The sequence below is a fragment of the Centrocercus urophasianus genome, unplaced genomic scaffold (genome assembly GCF_019232065.1).
Source record: "Centrocercus urophasianus isolate 14NV4802_14NV808 unplaced genomic scaffold, USGS_Curo_1.0 seq_13, whole genome shotgun sequence".
Classification (NCBI taxonomy): Eukaryota; Metazoa; Chordata; class Aves; order Galliformes; family Phasianidae; genus Centrocercus; species Centrocercus urophasianus.
The window spans coordinates 23,879,550-23,896,503 of NW_024884475.1; the positions used below are offsets into that span (position 1 = coordinate 23,879,550).

A 16,954-nucleotide genomic window follows, 5' to 3' on the forward strand; every position below is an offset into this window, starting at 1 on the left:
AAATCCCAGGAGGAAATCATTAATTCTGTAATCAGAACAGAACTTGGGTGATGTTCAGGAAAAAAAATAAAGAGGAAAGAAACACAACCTGAACTAAAAGCTTACAAGAAATACCAAATAGCTTTCCCCCCCCTCCCCTCCCTTCCACTGAGCAGGATCTCACTTTCAGAGACAGTGGATGCAGATATCCCATGGAAAAGCAGTGAATGAACATACACCATTCTTTCACCAACACAGTTTTGTTTTCTGTTACGGGGTTCTTTTGGTCTGCTTTTGATTTGCTTTCTAAGGCTTTTTGCTACCAGAACCCTACAGCTACGTAGGGAAAGAATAATTTTTAAAGCAGAAGGAATGGATACAGACAAACAGCCACGCAGTGGCCATTCACTGACCTGAAACAATCTTGAGAAGACATGAAATGTATACACAGCACATGAACCATCTGTATCAGACAGCATTTGATTGACATGGCAACGCCAGGCTTCCTCCTCATCATCATATGCCACTGGTTGGAAAGCTGCCAATATGGCAGAAAGAAATGGTGAAGGAGGTGGGGAGGTTTGTACTTCTGGGAAGCCATCCTGTTCTTCTTCATCTTGGCTGTGAACAACAGACAAAACAAGTTAACCCCTAGGTAATTTTCAGGGAAAAATCTTTGATTTTGATAATAAAACAATTAAGGATTGTATTTTTAAAAATTATGTATTAATCAACTAAGCTTACTATGAACAAAAAAATAAAAAACCCTCAAAATTTTTTCTACTACCATATTAAAACGTTGCTCGTAACCTCAAATATCTCCAAAGTTTACTAAACCATGCTGTTTCTCTGCACATCTACAAAGTGTTATCTGTAGGTTATAAATAGTTCTATACAGCACTATAAATAAACACATATCACTCAGAAACTGACATTTCTTTCATGCCCTCTATAACTGAACTAACATTCAATTCTTCCAATTTTTATTCATCTAAACATACAGCATCTATAACAAAAATTCTAGCTTTCAATAGAAGAAAGGCTCATCTGGCCGTTTAATAATATCTTAAAACTGTCTTAAGTAGTACCAGTGAGATGGATGGGAAGATGGAGATGGGAACACTTCCATTTTTATGAGCAATCAATTTAATAGGCTTTTGTCAGAAGAGCATTCTGTAGTCATATTTTCCATTAGGCACTAGACCGCCGATAAAAATATCAAACTATCAATTAATCAATATTACTAATTACAACCATTTAGTTGTGTTTATTACTTGTAATATAGAAAATTTTAACGTTTCTTTTATTCAAGAAGTCTTTTCTTGAGCAGAACATCTTTTCATGCCTGTTGCTTTCCTGTACCAAAAAATAACTGCTTCTCTCTCAGACAGAAAAATTTCTCTCATCAGAAGCATCTGAGAGAAGTACTGAGCTTATTTGCTAAATAGGCATAAACCATTATTTCAGATATGAAAACATCATTTTAGATGCCTGTACTGTGGGATTAACAAAAGAAACTATGTCATAAGAAAGACTGCATTGGTTCATGTATTGATGTAATTTCTTTTAGTTACAACCAATATTAATCTGACCTAGACAAACCAGAGAAGTCAGCTTCTTCTTCTTCACACCTCTCATCCAGTTCTTTCAAAGCAAGAGTGACATCCTCTTCACAGATAGATTCACAGTAGCTCTCTGGAGCTGCAGGCTCTGCCAGTTCTGGGGTCTCTTCCAACTCAAGAGGTTCATGACAGACCAGACAGTCTTGCTGTTCTTGTAGTAGATACAACCCAGTGTCTTCACTAGCAGTGCTGACCTGTTCATCCCTTACTGCTGAACTGCCTTCCTGTGAATCAAACATACTTTTATGACCTTTTTTTGTCAAAGCTTAGGCAATCTTATCAGCTTTTTATTACGGTAAAGTAACAGCTTGCTTTAAAAAAAAAACAAAGCACTTAACACAGGTTCATTTGTACTTGAAACATTCAGCTCTCTGTATTGTTCAGTTTTACTTGAGCAGAGACGGGCAGTCTTTTTAACTCTCATGGCATGGTTAAGGTGACTTCAAAGGTTTAACTCTGAATCTCTGAATGAAGATTTTTGACCAGTGGCTTGTACAAAGAGCTGATCATTAATCTCAGGTAGGTTTATTAGACTGACCCTTACTCCCTTCTCTCTTCTTCTATTAGCATCATTATATTCATTAAAATCACTATATTGAATTTAGTTGATTTATGATTAACCCATTTGAAAGCTTTTACTTGATTTTTCCGTGGAATGAAAATAGTATCACCCTGCTACTGCTTTTTCCTAGAGGCAGTAATTATCACACATCATTAATATTTGTGACATTATGTGCTGTTTTATCTCTACTTGGCAGCCCAGAACCAGTCAACAAACTTTTGGGCAGCCTCTAAGCATGCACATCACTTCACACCTTTCATCATCCTAAACAAATCTTGGACAAATATCTAACTACAGACATACTACAGACAATTCAACTTTAAACAGAGCTACATAATTTTCTTTCATGGTGGTCCTAATGTTATCTCACCTTAACTGTGGTATTTCTACATGTGACACTGCTGCCCTTTGGCACAGCTAGTGACCTCGTTTCTAATGCCTCTTTTTTACACTTTGAATCTTGAGCTTTATGGCACAAAACAGCCATTTTGTCACACCATGCAGCACATGGGAACACCAGGCATTTTTACAACAGCACAGCAAAAACTTGGTGGTCCATTTCTGTTATAGACAATAGCATATTACTGAAGGTCAGCGGGTGATAAAGTTTCTCAACCGCACAGAACCTAAGGAAAATTACTTCATATAAATAATTCCTCTGTAAATCCACAATGTAGGTGAATAGAGTATCATTTTTGTACTAAGAAAATTCCACCTACTTCCTCTTGCAAAGCTTATCGTTCAAAATTGAAATGTTCTTGTAAGCTAAACCATAAATTACAAATTGGAACATGAAATGCTTTGTCTTTTTTGCAGATATATTATTACTGGGAATTCATCAAAGACATTTAAACAAATTATTTACTTAACTCTTTGGCATCCCTATGAGAAACAAGGAACTCAGCTGCATCCAATCAGCACAAACACGCTTTCTCACTCTGCTGAAGACATCTCTCTCTTTTAGCCAAACTAGAGAGATACCTAATACTTATTGTGAGGTAAATTGGAATGTTTGAACTGCGTCTGACGAAAATGTATACGTTTGACTGAATCCCATATTCTAACAAGCATAAAATAAGCTTGGATCACATCACATTTAGAAATTACATTTATATGCAATTGCAGTCTATATTTTTCCCTTAAGCACAGCACCAGTTTTGCCATCAATCTGTATGTACAGCTGAGCCCCTTCCCAAAAACAGCTTCACACAGAAGCCAACCACTTATTATGGTCTAAACCTCTTCATCAAATACTATCAGCCACATTAGGTCCAAGAACAAACTCAAAATACCACATGAAGTTTTAATTTTCTCTTGGGCAATCTAGCACCTTTAAAATGTGAGACTTAAAGTTTTAAAAGACAACTAAAAAAATATAATTATTTTAATTGAAACTTCAAGGGAAGGACTGATTTAGAAAGTTCATTATGAAGGTCTACAAAGAGTGTTGGCAAAAAACCCCTAAATTTATACAATGCCATACATGAAGCACAATGCTACCACATTCAGTTTTAACAATAATTAATAGAAATAGGGACTATATTAACTAACTATGCACTCTGATGTAAATACATAGTGTTACTTCTACATGGGAAAGTGCAATAAAGTCTTCAGTTACAGACCTATATCTTGGTTGATATATGTACATTTCCGCATCAAGGGCATATATCTCTCTCTGGTAATTTATTTATGAAATAAACGAAATAAACCAACTTTTAACTTCACTGGCAGTGCAATCTTTTCATTTACAGATGAAGAAAAATCTCATTCACTTATCAGCTGTTGTTTCTGATAAAGCACTCTTTGCTAGATAGTGGTTAGTCATGAAATTACTTTTTAGCCCCACGTAAATGTACTCATTACTTTGAATGTTTTGAATATTTTTACTGAAACGTTGCAACTTGTTTCCATGATTATTTTCATGTGACTTATAAGAAATGAAGTGATCTCATAAAGGGAGCTGTAAAAGAACAAGTCCAAATACAAAGGCAGTCTTAGAAACAAGTAAGAAAATGCAAAAATGAACTACAGCTTAGAATGTACCATGGGCAAACAAAGAAAAGTTCTATTGCAGTGAATGTGATTCTAAAAAAATCCAGCTTTAATGTCACTTCTCCCTTCCCTAAAGGAATTATTTCAAATCTTAAAGTAACACACATCTGTCCTATATTAGAAAAAAAGATTTATCCAGATTAAGAGTTCTTCATTGCTTAAAACTCCACTGGTAGGTAAATAAGCAGATGAAACACAGCATAATAGCTTGACTGGCAATCTGAGCGTAGGCACCCTAAAAATTTGAGACAACTTATCACAATTTATCAACTATAATGTAAGTAAATGCTTTCATAAATAAATTAGTAAATGAAACAAAGAAAAATGCCTTGTTAATTACAGTGGCAAAATATGAAAAAAGTGGGAAAAAGCTGCTTTACAGGAGTCAGTGTTACACATTCAGAAGGTGAGGGTTTTACCACACGACTGCAGTCACTCATACTTCCCCTGTTAAATTCTAAATATGTCTTCTGTTGTTTCAGTTACTTTAATTAAAATAAGTGGTGGTTCACTTCTTAAAAAGAGTATTTTCTAGGTAGCAAATACGTATAGTATACAGCCTTTGTTCAGAAACATAGAAATTGTGTCTAAATCAAGTTAGCTGAAGACTCAGTAAATACCAGCTGTCCACTGGTTATTTAAAGGTATGGAGGAATAGCTTAATTTTCTGGAAAACTTGTAGAAGACGTGTTCTCTGTTAAAGTCAATCAAAAATAAGATTGTCGTCTCATTGCTGATTTTAACTGAAGTTACAAAGCCTACCTAAAACAAGCCACTTCAAATTCAAGAAAAAAAAAAACGGAGTTTTTATCTATAACTGCTAAATACCATAGGAACTGTAACAGAGGAGTTTTATTTTATGAGTTTCACTATTTTAAATTATTCAGAAGATTTTAAAAACCAAAAAAACTGAAGTACTCACAGATTTGTAGGCAGCCATTAGCTTGAAATCTGTCTCACTCCACAAAGGCCTTTCCAAAAAAGTACACCACTAGCATCTGTGGTCCTTTTTAAAGGATTATTTAATTGAACCAACTGCTAACACAGCTGGCCTGAGGTTTTATTCCCACATAGCACCAATCACATTAACCCAAAGAAAGCAAACAAAGGAAATAAAGTATTTGAAAGAAAATTTTGCTCAAGAAGGATTTCAACCATATCAAGAAAAAGCGTCTTAAATATTAGCCTATTTTCATTCGGCACCATGAAATGTTCATTATCAGCCCTTCCAGAATATTTTTAACCTGTGGTAAGATCCCTGAGTGCATCACATATACTTTTCATTCTGAGGGAACCTTTCATAAAAACATTCCAACAGGTTAGAAATATTAAAAGCAAATCAAACAACCAGTGTAACAGATGAAAAAAGAAAGCAAAAGTTGCTACTGAACACTAGAAGGAGCCCAGATCAGCCATGCACCAGCCCACATTTCTCCCCACCTCAGGCAGCTGGTTGCTAGAGTTATCTAGAGACGCCTCCAAACTTGGGGTCTCAGTTCTGATTTGAAGCACCTCTTCCGTTCCCACACTGCTAGTGGAATCTTGAGACTGAAGTGATAAGCCAGCATGATCTGATATTGTTTCATCTATGGCAGAATCACTGTTTAACTGAAAGAGAAAAGAAAAAAAGTGAAATTCTTCAGTGTACCAAACAGGAAAAAACACATTAGTTTTAAAATAATTTGTTTCAGAGTGATTAATTAGCTGTTTCAATTTTTCACAAAATTAACAGCTCTACACAAAAAAAAATCACACATTTTTGTAACATTTAACTTCAAAGAGAAGTTGGCAGTTATCCTTGGGATCCTGAAAATAATTTCCTTTCTTCCTCTGAAAGGTTTCTGGCAGGGGGAAAAGCAAAGCACTGACCAGAGGATCTCTTTGTTATGGGAAATGTTAGTGTAAACTCTGCCTCAAGTCTGAAAAGGGGAATGCTATCTCTGCTGCTCCCTTTCCCCCGAGATCACTTTTTTCTTAATTAATTAATGCAATGTAGAGAGACTTCTGAATCACCTACAAGTGATTTTACACAAGCTTCAAAAGGCACAATCACATCAGTAATTTCAATAGTTAAACACAACTGAGGCTCCTCTGGGATCACTCACTGCTCTTGTTCTCATTTAATATTTTGAATTTCTTCGTAGCTAGGAATCCACAAACCCTTTGCAAGTAATGTATGGGATTTTACACTTCAATTTGAACAACAATAGTAAGTATAAATGCATTTAAAACATTAAAGTTGTTCGAGAACAATAAATCTATTTTGTACCACTAGCAAAGTAACTCCCTTCATGAAGTTACTGTGACAAAGTAGCAAAGACACTTCAGTTTTATTCAAGGCATTTGTTTCTCTGGATGAGAAGCGTGAGCTATGCTTAGCAATTAAAAATGCACGTAAAAGCTTAAGTTCTCACAGATACTTTTCACCAAAAAATAACTAACCATCTGTGAGCGAGACAGTATCTGACTTGCAGTCAGTGCTGCTTCTTCTTCTGAAGACTCATCAGTATCTTCCTGGTTGGTCAGGTTCAAGCTGGGTGTGCTACCAGAGTACTGACATTCTTGAAGAGATGGTGTGTCTCCTTTGTCAATACTGTCAAGAGAGCGCCTACGAACACCCCAGTTGAAGTTGTCCATGCTTTCACCCTGTAATAAAAAAAGTTTGTACACATACACGTATGAATGTTAACATATTAAAACTAACATACAAATGCAACATAGACAACACAAGTATCAAATGCATTATGAACAGAGTTTCAATCAGCCCTTTAATTTTATTGGAAGTTTAAACACCTTGCTAAAAGATGTTTGCAAAGAAATTAAAATAAAGGCACGAGAAGCAGAATTCTTTTGATTATCTTCTTGGGAACTAGCTCAATCTATAATCTATACTACATTGGTATCCATTTCATGTATCTGACTAGAAAGTACAAACACACCACAGACAACAACAGATGAACAAGCCAGGGCACCAGGCTGCAACTTACCTGCAGCTCCTGGTTAGCAAAAAGGAAAACACATATAATTAGAAAGAACGAGGACGAACACTTAAAGATACTCTAGAACCAGGGAAAAATGTTTTATTACATAAGATTTGCAAACAGTAAAAGACTGATTCAAGCTCTGGAAAAAAACTTAAGTCAAAAAGCTAGCACTTAAAATAATTTATCTTTCTAATGGGAGACTGATTAAAAATAAACTGATGACAAAACACCAAAACCAGCATGCTTATGGTACATTTGCTCTAGCGTAACACGTAAAGCAACAAACATTAGATGAAGTCTTTTCACTAACACACATGAATCTGAAGTGACCACATTCAACTGACAAAGCATCATCGACATTCATTACACCCAGGCTGCAGAAAAATGGATGTCTTCATTAACTATTTCACCAGATACTTTACATCAATTTTATGAAAATTACCCTAAATATCAACAGCCAGATCCTTCTTGTTTTCATATTTATAAGCTGGGATACACTTAGATTGTAAACGTCCAAACTGCTAAATGAAATCCAGATCTTAAACACCATATTTTTTAAAAACTCAAAAGTACAATAATCATCTTTGATTTTCTCAAGCATTTTGTCAACCTCCAACAAGACAACCAATAATATGGAAAACCTTCAGTTCACTTTGTCAGCCTACAGTCAGTAAAATACTGTATCCAGCCCCAAGTGTGCAAGTATGGGGTTCCAAAATTGCTCTGAGAGGGCATCTTTTATCATGACAAGAGATCGATATACTATGAGTATCCACAGTAAAGTGAGCGTTTTCTAGCCACTTTCTCTCATCTGTTTTGCTCCACAAAAGATACAAAAAAATTACGTCAAAGCAAAACAATCTCAACAACAATAAAGTACGACTTCCGTGGGAAGAAGCACTTAAGTTTCATGAGCAAAGAACATTCGTTTTTTTCCAGTAAAAACCTGGGCACCTCTCGTGTCAAGTGCATAACTTGCATGCAAGCTTATAAGCTTTTTTTTTTTTTTTTTTTTTTTTTTAATGTTAGCATTAGATGTTGCTTACAGGCATGTAATCAGAAAGTTAAAAATTGGCGTAGTTTGGCAAAGTTTCAATTTCTGGCATCCTACCTGTAAAGCCCCATCTACTACTGAGCGTTAATGATTTTAATCTATTTAACTAGCATTCAGTGTATGAAACTGCATCTCTATGGAGTGTGGTCACACATACGCAATGTATCATAATGAGTCTACGTGTCTCCTAGAAGATGCAAATATTGGCTTGAAGTGAAGCAATCAGCAAGTTTAAGAAAGTAAGATAAAACTAAAGTATAAAGGGAAAAAGCCCAAGATCTTTTGAAAGACCTGGATAAAGTCAGGAGAAAGAGCAATTTTAGGATTTATACAGACTGATATCTTGGCAGTCTGTTGACTTCTGACCTGCAGGAGTCATTGATAATAATTCACTACTTTGTATAGACAGTAACAAAAGTACTGGAAGAAACTACAAAGCATTCAATTTATTCTCTACTTCTCCCCAGTCCTTTCAGCCATACTTTTAAAATTCATCAAATTCTGGTCTCAAGCCTCTTATACTTATCCCCAAATAAATGACACTTGTTAAAGGAATTGTTACTATTTCCAAAAATTCAATTTTGTTTTTATCTCTCCTCTCTCTTTTTTTTTTTTTTTTTTTTTTGACTGGGAGAAATAGAAGAAAGGTAACTGCAATAAATCAGATATAATGTGAAAGTTGTAATGCAAGCAATTATGATGTCTGAAGCAATCATATATAATTAGTATATTGTACAATTTACAACTTTGAAAGTTGTTCTTCATCTTTGCAAAATGCAGAAATGTATCAGGAACAAAGGTTATATTTTCCTAGCATTCTGCTTCAGAGGTTTCTATTGCATAGTGCTACTGCTACAGAAGTTTTCTATTGCACTGCAACCAGGTGTTCATCTTGTCACTGGCTTATGCTGCCACATCACCTCTCTCTTTCAGATTGTCACTTCACCTCTCCCTTGACAAACAGCCCCTTCCCCCACAGTATGCAACAACATAATACTGCAAAGTTTAAGATACAAATTTCTTTATCGTGCAAGTTAAATTCAATCACATTATAAACTCTTCCCAATCGAATTAGGTAAAAGAGCTGCCAATTCCTTAGACTTGCACCAACAAAGCTGAATTTTTAGAACATTCTCAAAAGGAAATATACAGAAGAAATCCCAAGGTCTCACCTCTGCATCTTCCAATTCAACATCTAAAAAGTCAAAGTCTTTAAAAACTCCAAACTGTTGTTCACTGGTATTGTCTTCTACAGCCACTTCCTCCTCTTGAATCACTTCCTCGGTTGTTGAAATAAGACTGGTTTGTTGATCTCCAACTTCCAAGTCTTCATTAGAGGAAAACACAACCTGAAGATATAGGTAAGAATAGAAATAAAATCTTTCAACTTCTGTAGCACCAGTAGTTATCCATCCTGCTTTACACAGTTTAGTAGCAATAGCAGTATTAAGAGTGCCAGTTTAATCACTGTACTGTGGGCACGTGCAACATGCAATTTGTTTGAAGACTAGCTGGACTTCCAATTACATCTTCAAAGCAGATACATTATTCTCTCCATTGTGAGAGCTGTGAAAGTCTGGATCTCTTGAAGAATAACAGAAATTTGTTATTTATGATTCCATTTCTATTCTCTTTGCTTTTTAAATTTTAATCTCCTCTTGGATTTGTGAATTACTGAACTGAAAACCAGTTTCTAAAACCTATCTTCATACTTTCACCAGTACCTGAAAACCCAACAGCATTCTCATTTATGGAGCTTTAAAAGCAAAATAAAACACACCACTACTTACTGAGGGATTCTTGGGAAGACCAGATTCTGGACCACACAGAGAAAGCACATTCATGAGCTTCTCCCTGGTTCTTCTCTGAAAAAATATACCAAATAATAATAATCACATAGCAAGGCATCTACCAGAAGTCCAAGTAAAAAAGTAATGTCTGCATTTTTAACTAGTCATCTCACCCGCTGACATCCTCTAGAAAGAGAAAGAATCTTTTTCTCTTAAATTGTACTGGCTTTCACTCTATATTAGTTTATTGCTTTGCCAATACACAATGCAATTTCAAACTACATTTGAACAAATATTCTTATTACACGTTCACAAACACTGTCTATATTGCATGCATAACATGCTTGAGACACAACATACCTGAGATAGCTGTGGTCTCTTCCAGCTGACAGGAACTAATGCATTTGAATTGGAGCCTGATGAAGTTGAAGAAGTGCTGCGGGTGACAGCAATGACTTTTGGCTTCCCATTTCTACCAGCAGCACTGTGTTGATCACCGTATTTATTCCCAATAATTGGTGTCTACCAAAGACAACATGTGCTTTCTTAAAATTCAAATCTATGTGGAGACTACACATTTGATTTTAGAAATTAGTCTTACATTACAGAGGGCCTTTTTCTTTGTAGCTGTTTTTATTCTAGAATTCTACGAAGTTTGTGCCTAATCCATTGAGCACCTACACAACAACAGCATACTTGGAAATAAAAAGTTAAATACTTGTACCTTAAGCAGCAGACTGTTGCTCTACTAACTTGTAATATTTTTTAAAAATGCAAATTCTATGCTGACAGTCCAGTTACAATTTTAAATGCATTTAAAATAACTTGTTAAGTTCTTCTGTAGATACCCTCACAGTTATTAACTAATTATTGCCACAGTTCAGCAACTTCTCTAGAACACACACAACTTCTGAAAATCAAAGATTGTATTCAGCCCTTTTAAAAAGAAATGCTGTTCTGATGAACTTTGTGGGAATTACCCGGTGTCTTGGCTTATTTGAATTCACTTGAAGTAATGTTCCTATGCCATGCACATCTCCAATCGTTATCTAGAAACAGTTTCAACCACAATCCCTTATTTTTGATTCCTTCTAAAGTTCTCTCCAGATTTTGCATCCCTATATAGCAGTCAGTTGGCTATGCTCTTATCTCCAGACATACAAGTCATCTGTATTAATTAATACATCATTTTGAGCTCTAATAAATCTTTTCAGTACGACTTTAGTTACACTTCACGTGTGTATAAAACTTCAACATGCACTCTTAAAAATAATGTTTATTTTTAGACATCATTGCAAACATTGATGCTAACACAAAATAAATCCAAGTTTGGAACAGAAAATCACTGCATTGTAATTTAAACAGAATGATTACCTCTGATATATCAAAATGAAAATCCAAGGTCTTGCCAGGTAGCTCCTTGGAAACATTATTAAAAATTTTTGTGAAGGAGATTTCAGGAGAACCTATGTCACCTCCATAAGATTTTGGAATATCACTAGGTACAACAAGGCTTGCTGATCTAGACACCACCAGTTTCAAGATATTGAGGGCTTCCTTCCAATATGGACTCTAAAAAAGAAAATAACTCAATCACCAAACAATCACATTGAGTAACACAGCAATTTTTAATGTATAGTAGGTTTTTTCTTTGACTCATTTCAAGGTTCCCAAAGCCAAAATCTGTAATCCACAGGTGAGTGCAAGGCATTAGCACTAGCAGCAGCTTTGGAACTCAAAATGCTGGTAAGGCTGCAGTGAAGCATCAGGTCACCCCACAGCTGTCAGAACAAGCCAAGCAGGCTTACTAGATCCAGATCACAGTGCACATTGGACTGTTCCATGCCCCTTGCTCCCAGTATTTATGCAGTTTGTTTATGTGTTCATCTTTTTTTTTTTCTCTCTCTTTCTTTTCTATCATTATCTGGAACATCTGTCCTTCATGTCCCAGAAAACAAAACTGAGTAGCATTTAAAAGCAAAATAATTTCTACCTCCTGGCATCTTTAATTATTTCACACTTAGGGGCCGAATAAACTGAATTTAAAACAGACAAACGTATTACATGTTTTGTATTTCCTCAGGCATTAGAAAGATGTTTAAAAAAAAATTACAACATTTTTTATCTTGCATCAAACTGATGGAGCTCTTCAAAAAAAAACAAGGACAAAAGTATGAGAACATAAGAGGCTGAGTCTGAGCTAAGTGCTCTCTCTTCAAGAAGATGATTAATGTGATGTAAATAATTCAGCAATTCCATCTGCAGAGATTGCAGAGTGGATAACAGAAGAGGTACACACCAAAAGCAGCACTTACGGAGGGTTAAGATTTATGCTCCTGAAAATGTTAGGACTCTGACTGAAACCTAAATCTTCCAGTTCTTTGGAGTTACTAGTAATTTTTTTTTAGTACCACTATAAGTTTGTTAAAATACTTTTTATTTACTGCATTAAAGCAAATAAGCACCACTTGCAAGGCTCTAACTAGCATGTGCTTCTTTGTAATCAATGATGGCCTTCAACAACCTTGTTAATTTCTGTGTATCATAAGCATAAGAAAAAATATCATCTCAACTTGAACCATCCTGTAGTAATTCATATTTATTAAGATGCATTGAGATTACAGGAGACTAAAAAGCCTGTTTTGTAGCACCACAGTTAAACAAGAAGTCCTATTTTATGGCCTCTTATTACCCAATTGTTTAATCCTATCAAAAATGCATATGCTTCTCTGGAATATTCTTTCACTACTACCAGTATTTTGACAGCTAACATCTTCTAATTGTGATTACAGTCCATGCTGGTGTGGTCCTGCATAGAAAGCTCAGATAAAGGTTAGAGGCAAAGCAAGCAGATGCCAGGCTACGAGGACCATTGTTACACCAATCACTGCATTTTGCCTAATGCATTCGGACAGGAACACAATATCTAAAGTACATATCCATCAATAACAAATCATCCAGGGAACACTACCTTTCCTGGTTAATTATGATTAAACCATTTGACTGAGCTACATTTGGCAATAATGGAACTCAAGGAAGAAAAAAAAAAAAACAAGAAAAATAATGAGAATGTTGTGCACTGAAATGGCTTTGTGCTCCTGGCATTTTCATAAAAATCTTTCAGCAAGATGTTACATTTTCTTCCACAAAACATTCTGCAGTAAATTGTGTTCCAATCACAAAGAATCAAATTGCCTGGGGCAAAACACTGTTTTGGGGACTTCCTTTAATAAAAAGTGCTCAAATTCCTTAAGGTGAACATTAATGTTCCTCACTTCAACAGATTTATTAGTGCAAGATTTAAACATGCACCTAACTGTAAATCTTCTTTCGGAAAAGGAATACATTTAAGTACTGCCCAGAAGTTTTATTTAACAGCAAATCATTTCTTATTTAAAGAGTTATATTTTAATAGTCAAAGGATCATTTGCTATGGCTACATACATAGAACTGTCCACATCTACAAACAGATGCACTCTCATCCACATAATTTGTCCCAAAAGATGCAACTCCAATCGAACAAATATATAAGCCTATAACAAATTCAGTATGTAGAACACAAAAATAAAATACTATAGAGTTTGACTTTAAGCAACTGGTTTTTTATATTTAAGATATATTAAGTCCAAAAGAAAATCAAGTGTAATTTTCAATTTTGTAACAAGCAGAAAGGCTTCTCAGAGTACATACCTGAACATATTTACCAATAACTTTAATGATTTCCAAATTAAACTGCTTCACTGGTGCTGTGGACAGGTCAATATGACTCAGAAGACTGTAAATGATCTGTAGCAAGGATTGCTGCATACTGGATAACCCTTTCTCCAACAGCTAGGAAAAAGATTTTAAGAATTAATGCCTTTAGTGGTAGCAAGAAATGAAAATGAACATTAAAATGTAGACAAACATCCATACTTATTTATTTTTCCTTATGATAAATTTTAGTGTGCCACTCCATGATTTTCTAAATCTTATTTTATCATAAAAATGGAGAATAAAATGGAATGAAACAATATTGCCTGTTCTCATTTTCCCCCAGAATTTCACTCATGTCTGTTAGCACAGATCTAAAGTAGCTAATAAAAAATACTTCTTACTAAATAAAAGTGCTCAAATAAAGTAAAAATCTGAAAGCTGCAAGAAAAGCAATTACATCCATGCGTGTATACACAGTCTTATGAATAAAGTAATATACAGGAATTCATTTGTAAGAATATTTAAGTATTTTTTCCTTATCAATTTGAAGGAACAATCTTCAAAGACAAGCTCTAAAAGTTTTTCACATCACAAACTTTTATAAAGGTAACAATAGCTTGTCTGTACAAGTGCTTGGCAGCATCGTATTGATTTCTATCCTTAAATTATTTTTGATGATATACTACATGCTACTTACAAACAAACTTCGAAATAGGTTCTTAAGGACAACTTTAAATGTGTACTTAGTTAAAACATATATTTTAAAATATGCATTACATGTATTTTACTAAAGTGAAGACTGTGCATGTTTTACCATATAACATAGAGCATAACTGACATTACAAAACAGTACTATTATAAAAAGGGACCTGTGGTTATTATTTCAAGGCACACTCCAGTTGTTGCACTCCTAAGTTACTCCTAAGCAGTAGTCATCCCTTTTCCATATCCTAAAACATTTTATTATTATAATAGCCTGACTCTAGCAATGAAGTTGCAATCCAAAATATGGTGGCCATGATGAAAGACGTTCTTTTCCTCCCAATATTCAGAGTCATATGAACAAGAATAGGTAGAGAGTCAACATGAAATACACCTTCATTAAAAATTTACCTCTGCAAGATAAGTTACGAGGTTAAAGGTGGCATCTGAAAAGGAGTCATGCAAATATCTACACACAACGTTAATCCAGTTAGAACAGTCCCTGGAATAACTGTGTGTACTGTATAAACTCATCATATGAGCCAGATTGGCAAGAGTTGGTGATTTCTCCTCTGCACAAACCTGAAAAGCCAAAAGTATATACAATTACATTACAGATCACAAAATTTTAACCTGTCAGGGAACAAGACTGTTTAATTACTGAAAATGTAGCTCCACATTCCTGAATGGGTGATGACTACACCCTGATATTCATAAGCCATGATCTGTCTCTTCAGCATTACTGACCATCCTTCTTTTAAATAAATCTTGACCAGCCATTTTCTACTATGGTGGTACTAATCAGAGCTGTGAGGGTTAGTACTTAGGAAGCCAGGAGTATCTGCAGTATTTGTACTGCAGTGTCCACAATCCCAGCTTGTTCACTACTCATACTAGTCTTACTTTACCTTTGTGTTGCAGTAGCAGGAAACTTAGATGATCTTCTCAATGAATGCCTGACATCTATAAAATTGCATATTATAAAGCAACCATAAATGGGTTAAGTCACACTCTCATTTGAGTCAAAGTCAGTAAAAGTTCTGAGGACCAAGACATTCTTAAAAGTAACAGCAATAATATATCAATCTTTTTTTTTTTAAAGATATTTCCTGTTAGTCACTGTACAAGAAATAGAATCATAGAATCATAGAATCATAGAATCACCAAGGTTGGAAAAGACCTAAAAGATCACCCAGTCCAACCGTTCACCTATTCCCAATAGCTCCTACTAAACCATGTCCCTCAACACAACATCCAGCCTTTCCTTGAACACCCCCAGGCTCGGTGACTCCACCACCTCCCTGGGCAGTCCATTCCAGTGCCTGACCACCCTTTCTGAAAAGTAATACTTCCTCATGTCCAGCCTGAATCTCCCCTGCCGTAGCTTGAAGCCATTCCCTCTGGTCCTATCACTAATGACACGAGAGAAGAGGCCGACCCCCAGCTCACTGCAGCCTCCCTTCAGGAAGTTATAGAGAGCAATGAGGTCTCCCCTGAGCCTCCTCTTCTCCAGGCTGAACATTCCCAGCTCCTTCAGCCTCTCCTCATATGGCCTGTGTTCCAGACCCCTCAACAGCTTTGTTGCCCTCCTTTGAACACGTTCCAGGGCCTCAATATCTTTCTTTGCTCAATATCTTTCTTTGCTTCCTACTCACAAATATGAAGGATAAGATTCTCTTATCATCAGTAAGTTAGGAAGTGTGCATAAGAATTGAGTTAGTTTAAATATTACTAAATTTAATAAATTTAAATGTAATATTATAATATTACAACCAGCAAAATCAAACAAGAAAAAGTATATGCTGTCATTGCTAACATGCAATTTCTTTCTTTACCTATAAAGTTTATAGAAAAAGCAACATGTGTATTTTTTTTTTCAGTGACAAAAGAAAACTCAGGGCTTATTCAGACCAACCAGACTGGATCACATTTTCGAAATCAAACATTTCATAGTTAGTTATCTCCTTATAACTCATAGAATCACATAAATTAATTATACGAAGGAGTGAAAAAATATTGAACCAGTGCTGGTAATAAAAGTAAATTCCAGCAAGCATTATTTTACATACCTTTGCTATCCTGTCAGCTGTTTCCTTACAGAACTGAGTTGGATTATCAAAATGTTGGATCAAATGAGGAAGTAGGCACAAGATGTTCAGGGGAAATCCTAAACACATACATAAACACAGTTATATGAGCCCTAATAATTTTAACATAATTTAATGTGAACTGCGTGTGTATGTATGTGTATCTTCCTGCTATTTAAGCACTCTTAGAGTATGATATACCTACATTCATGCACATATATATATTATATATAAACATGTATTATTATATCCTATACATCATATATGTATAGACATTGTATTCATGCATGATATGTGTGTGTAAGGTAGACAGATGAAACTAAAATCATCACTGGATCAATTAAGCAAAGCTGTCAAGAAACTCAGCAGCTTAACACAATAAGGAAAATTATTTATAAAATGTGCAAATGTTGGACATAGTATTAC

The 16,954-nt window shown here is 35.2% G+C and overlaps 1 protein-coding gene across 6 annotated transcripts in view; it reads right to left on the reverse strand.

The window, feature by feature from the left end:
- FRYL (FRY like transcription coactivator) overlaps positions 1–16,954 on the reverse strand; it is a 152,719-nt gene that overhangs the window by 15,700 nt on the left and 120,065 nt on the right. For 5 of the 6 annotated variants that reach the window (XM_042812591.1, XM_042812592.1, XM_042812590.1 and 2 more), the window contains 11 exons: positions 16,511–16,608; positions 14,853–15,023; positions 13,734–13,874; positions 11,418–11,615; positions 10,404–10,565; positions 10,044–10,118; positions 9,426–9,602; positions 6,658–6,861; positions 5,656–5,823; positions 1,572–1,825; positions 393–600 (listed from right to left, as the gene is read on the reverse strand). In XM_042812591.1, the coding sequence (XP_042668525.1) occupies positions 393–600; positions 1,572–1,825; positions 5,656–5,823; positions 6,658–6,861; positions 9,426–9,602; positions 10,044–10,118; positions 10,404–10,565; positions 11,418–11,615; positions 13,734–13,874; positions 14,853–15,023; positions 16,511–16,608 (1,856 nt within the window). Of the gene's footprint in view, positions 1–392; positions 601–1,571; positions 1,826–5,137; positions 5,222–5,655; positions 5,824–6,657; positions 6,862–9,425; positions 9,603–10,043; positions 10,119–10,403; positions 10,566–11,417; positions 11,616–13,733; positions 13,875–14,852; positions 15,024–16,510; positions 16,609–16,954 lie in introns of those variants that run through there. The other variant, XR_006167780.1, reaches the window with a different exon arrangement.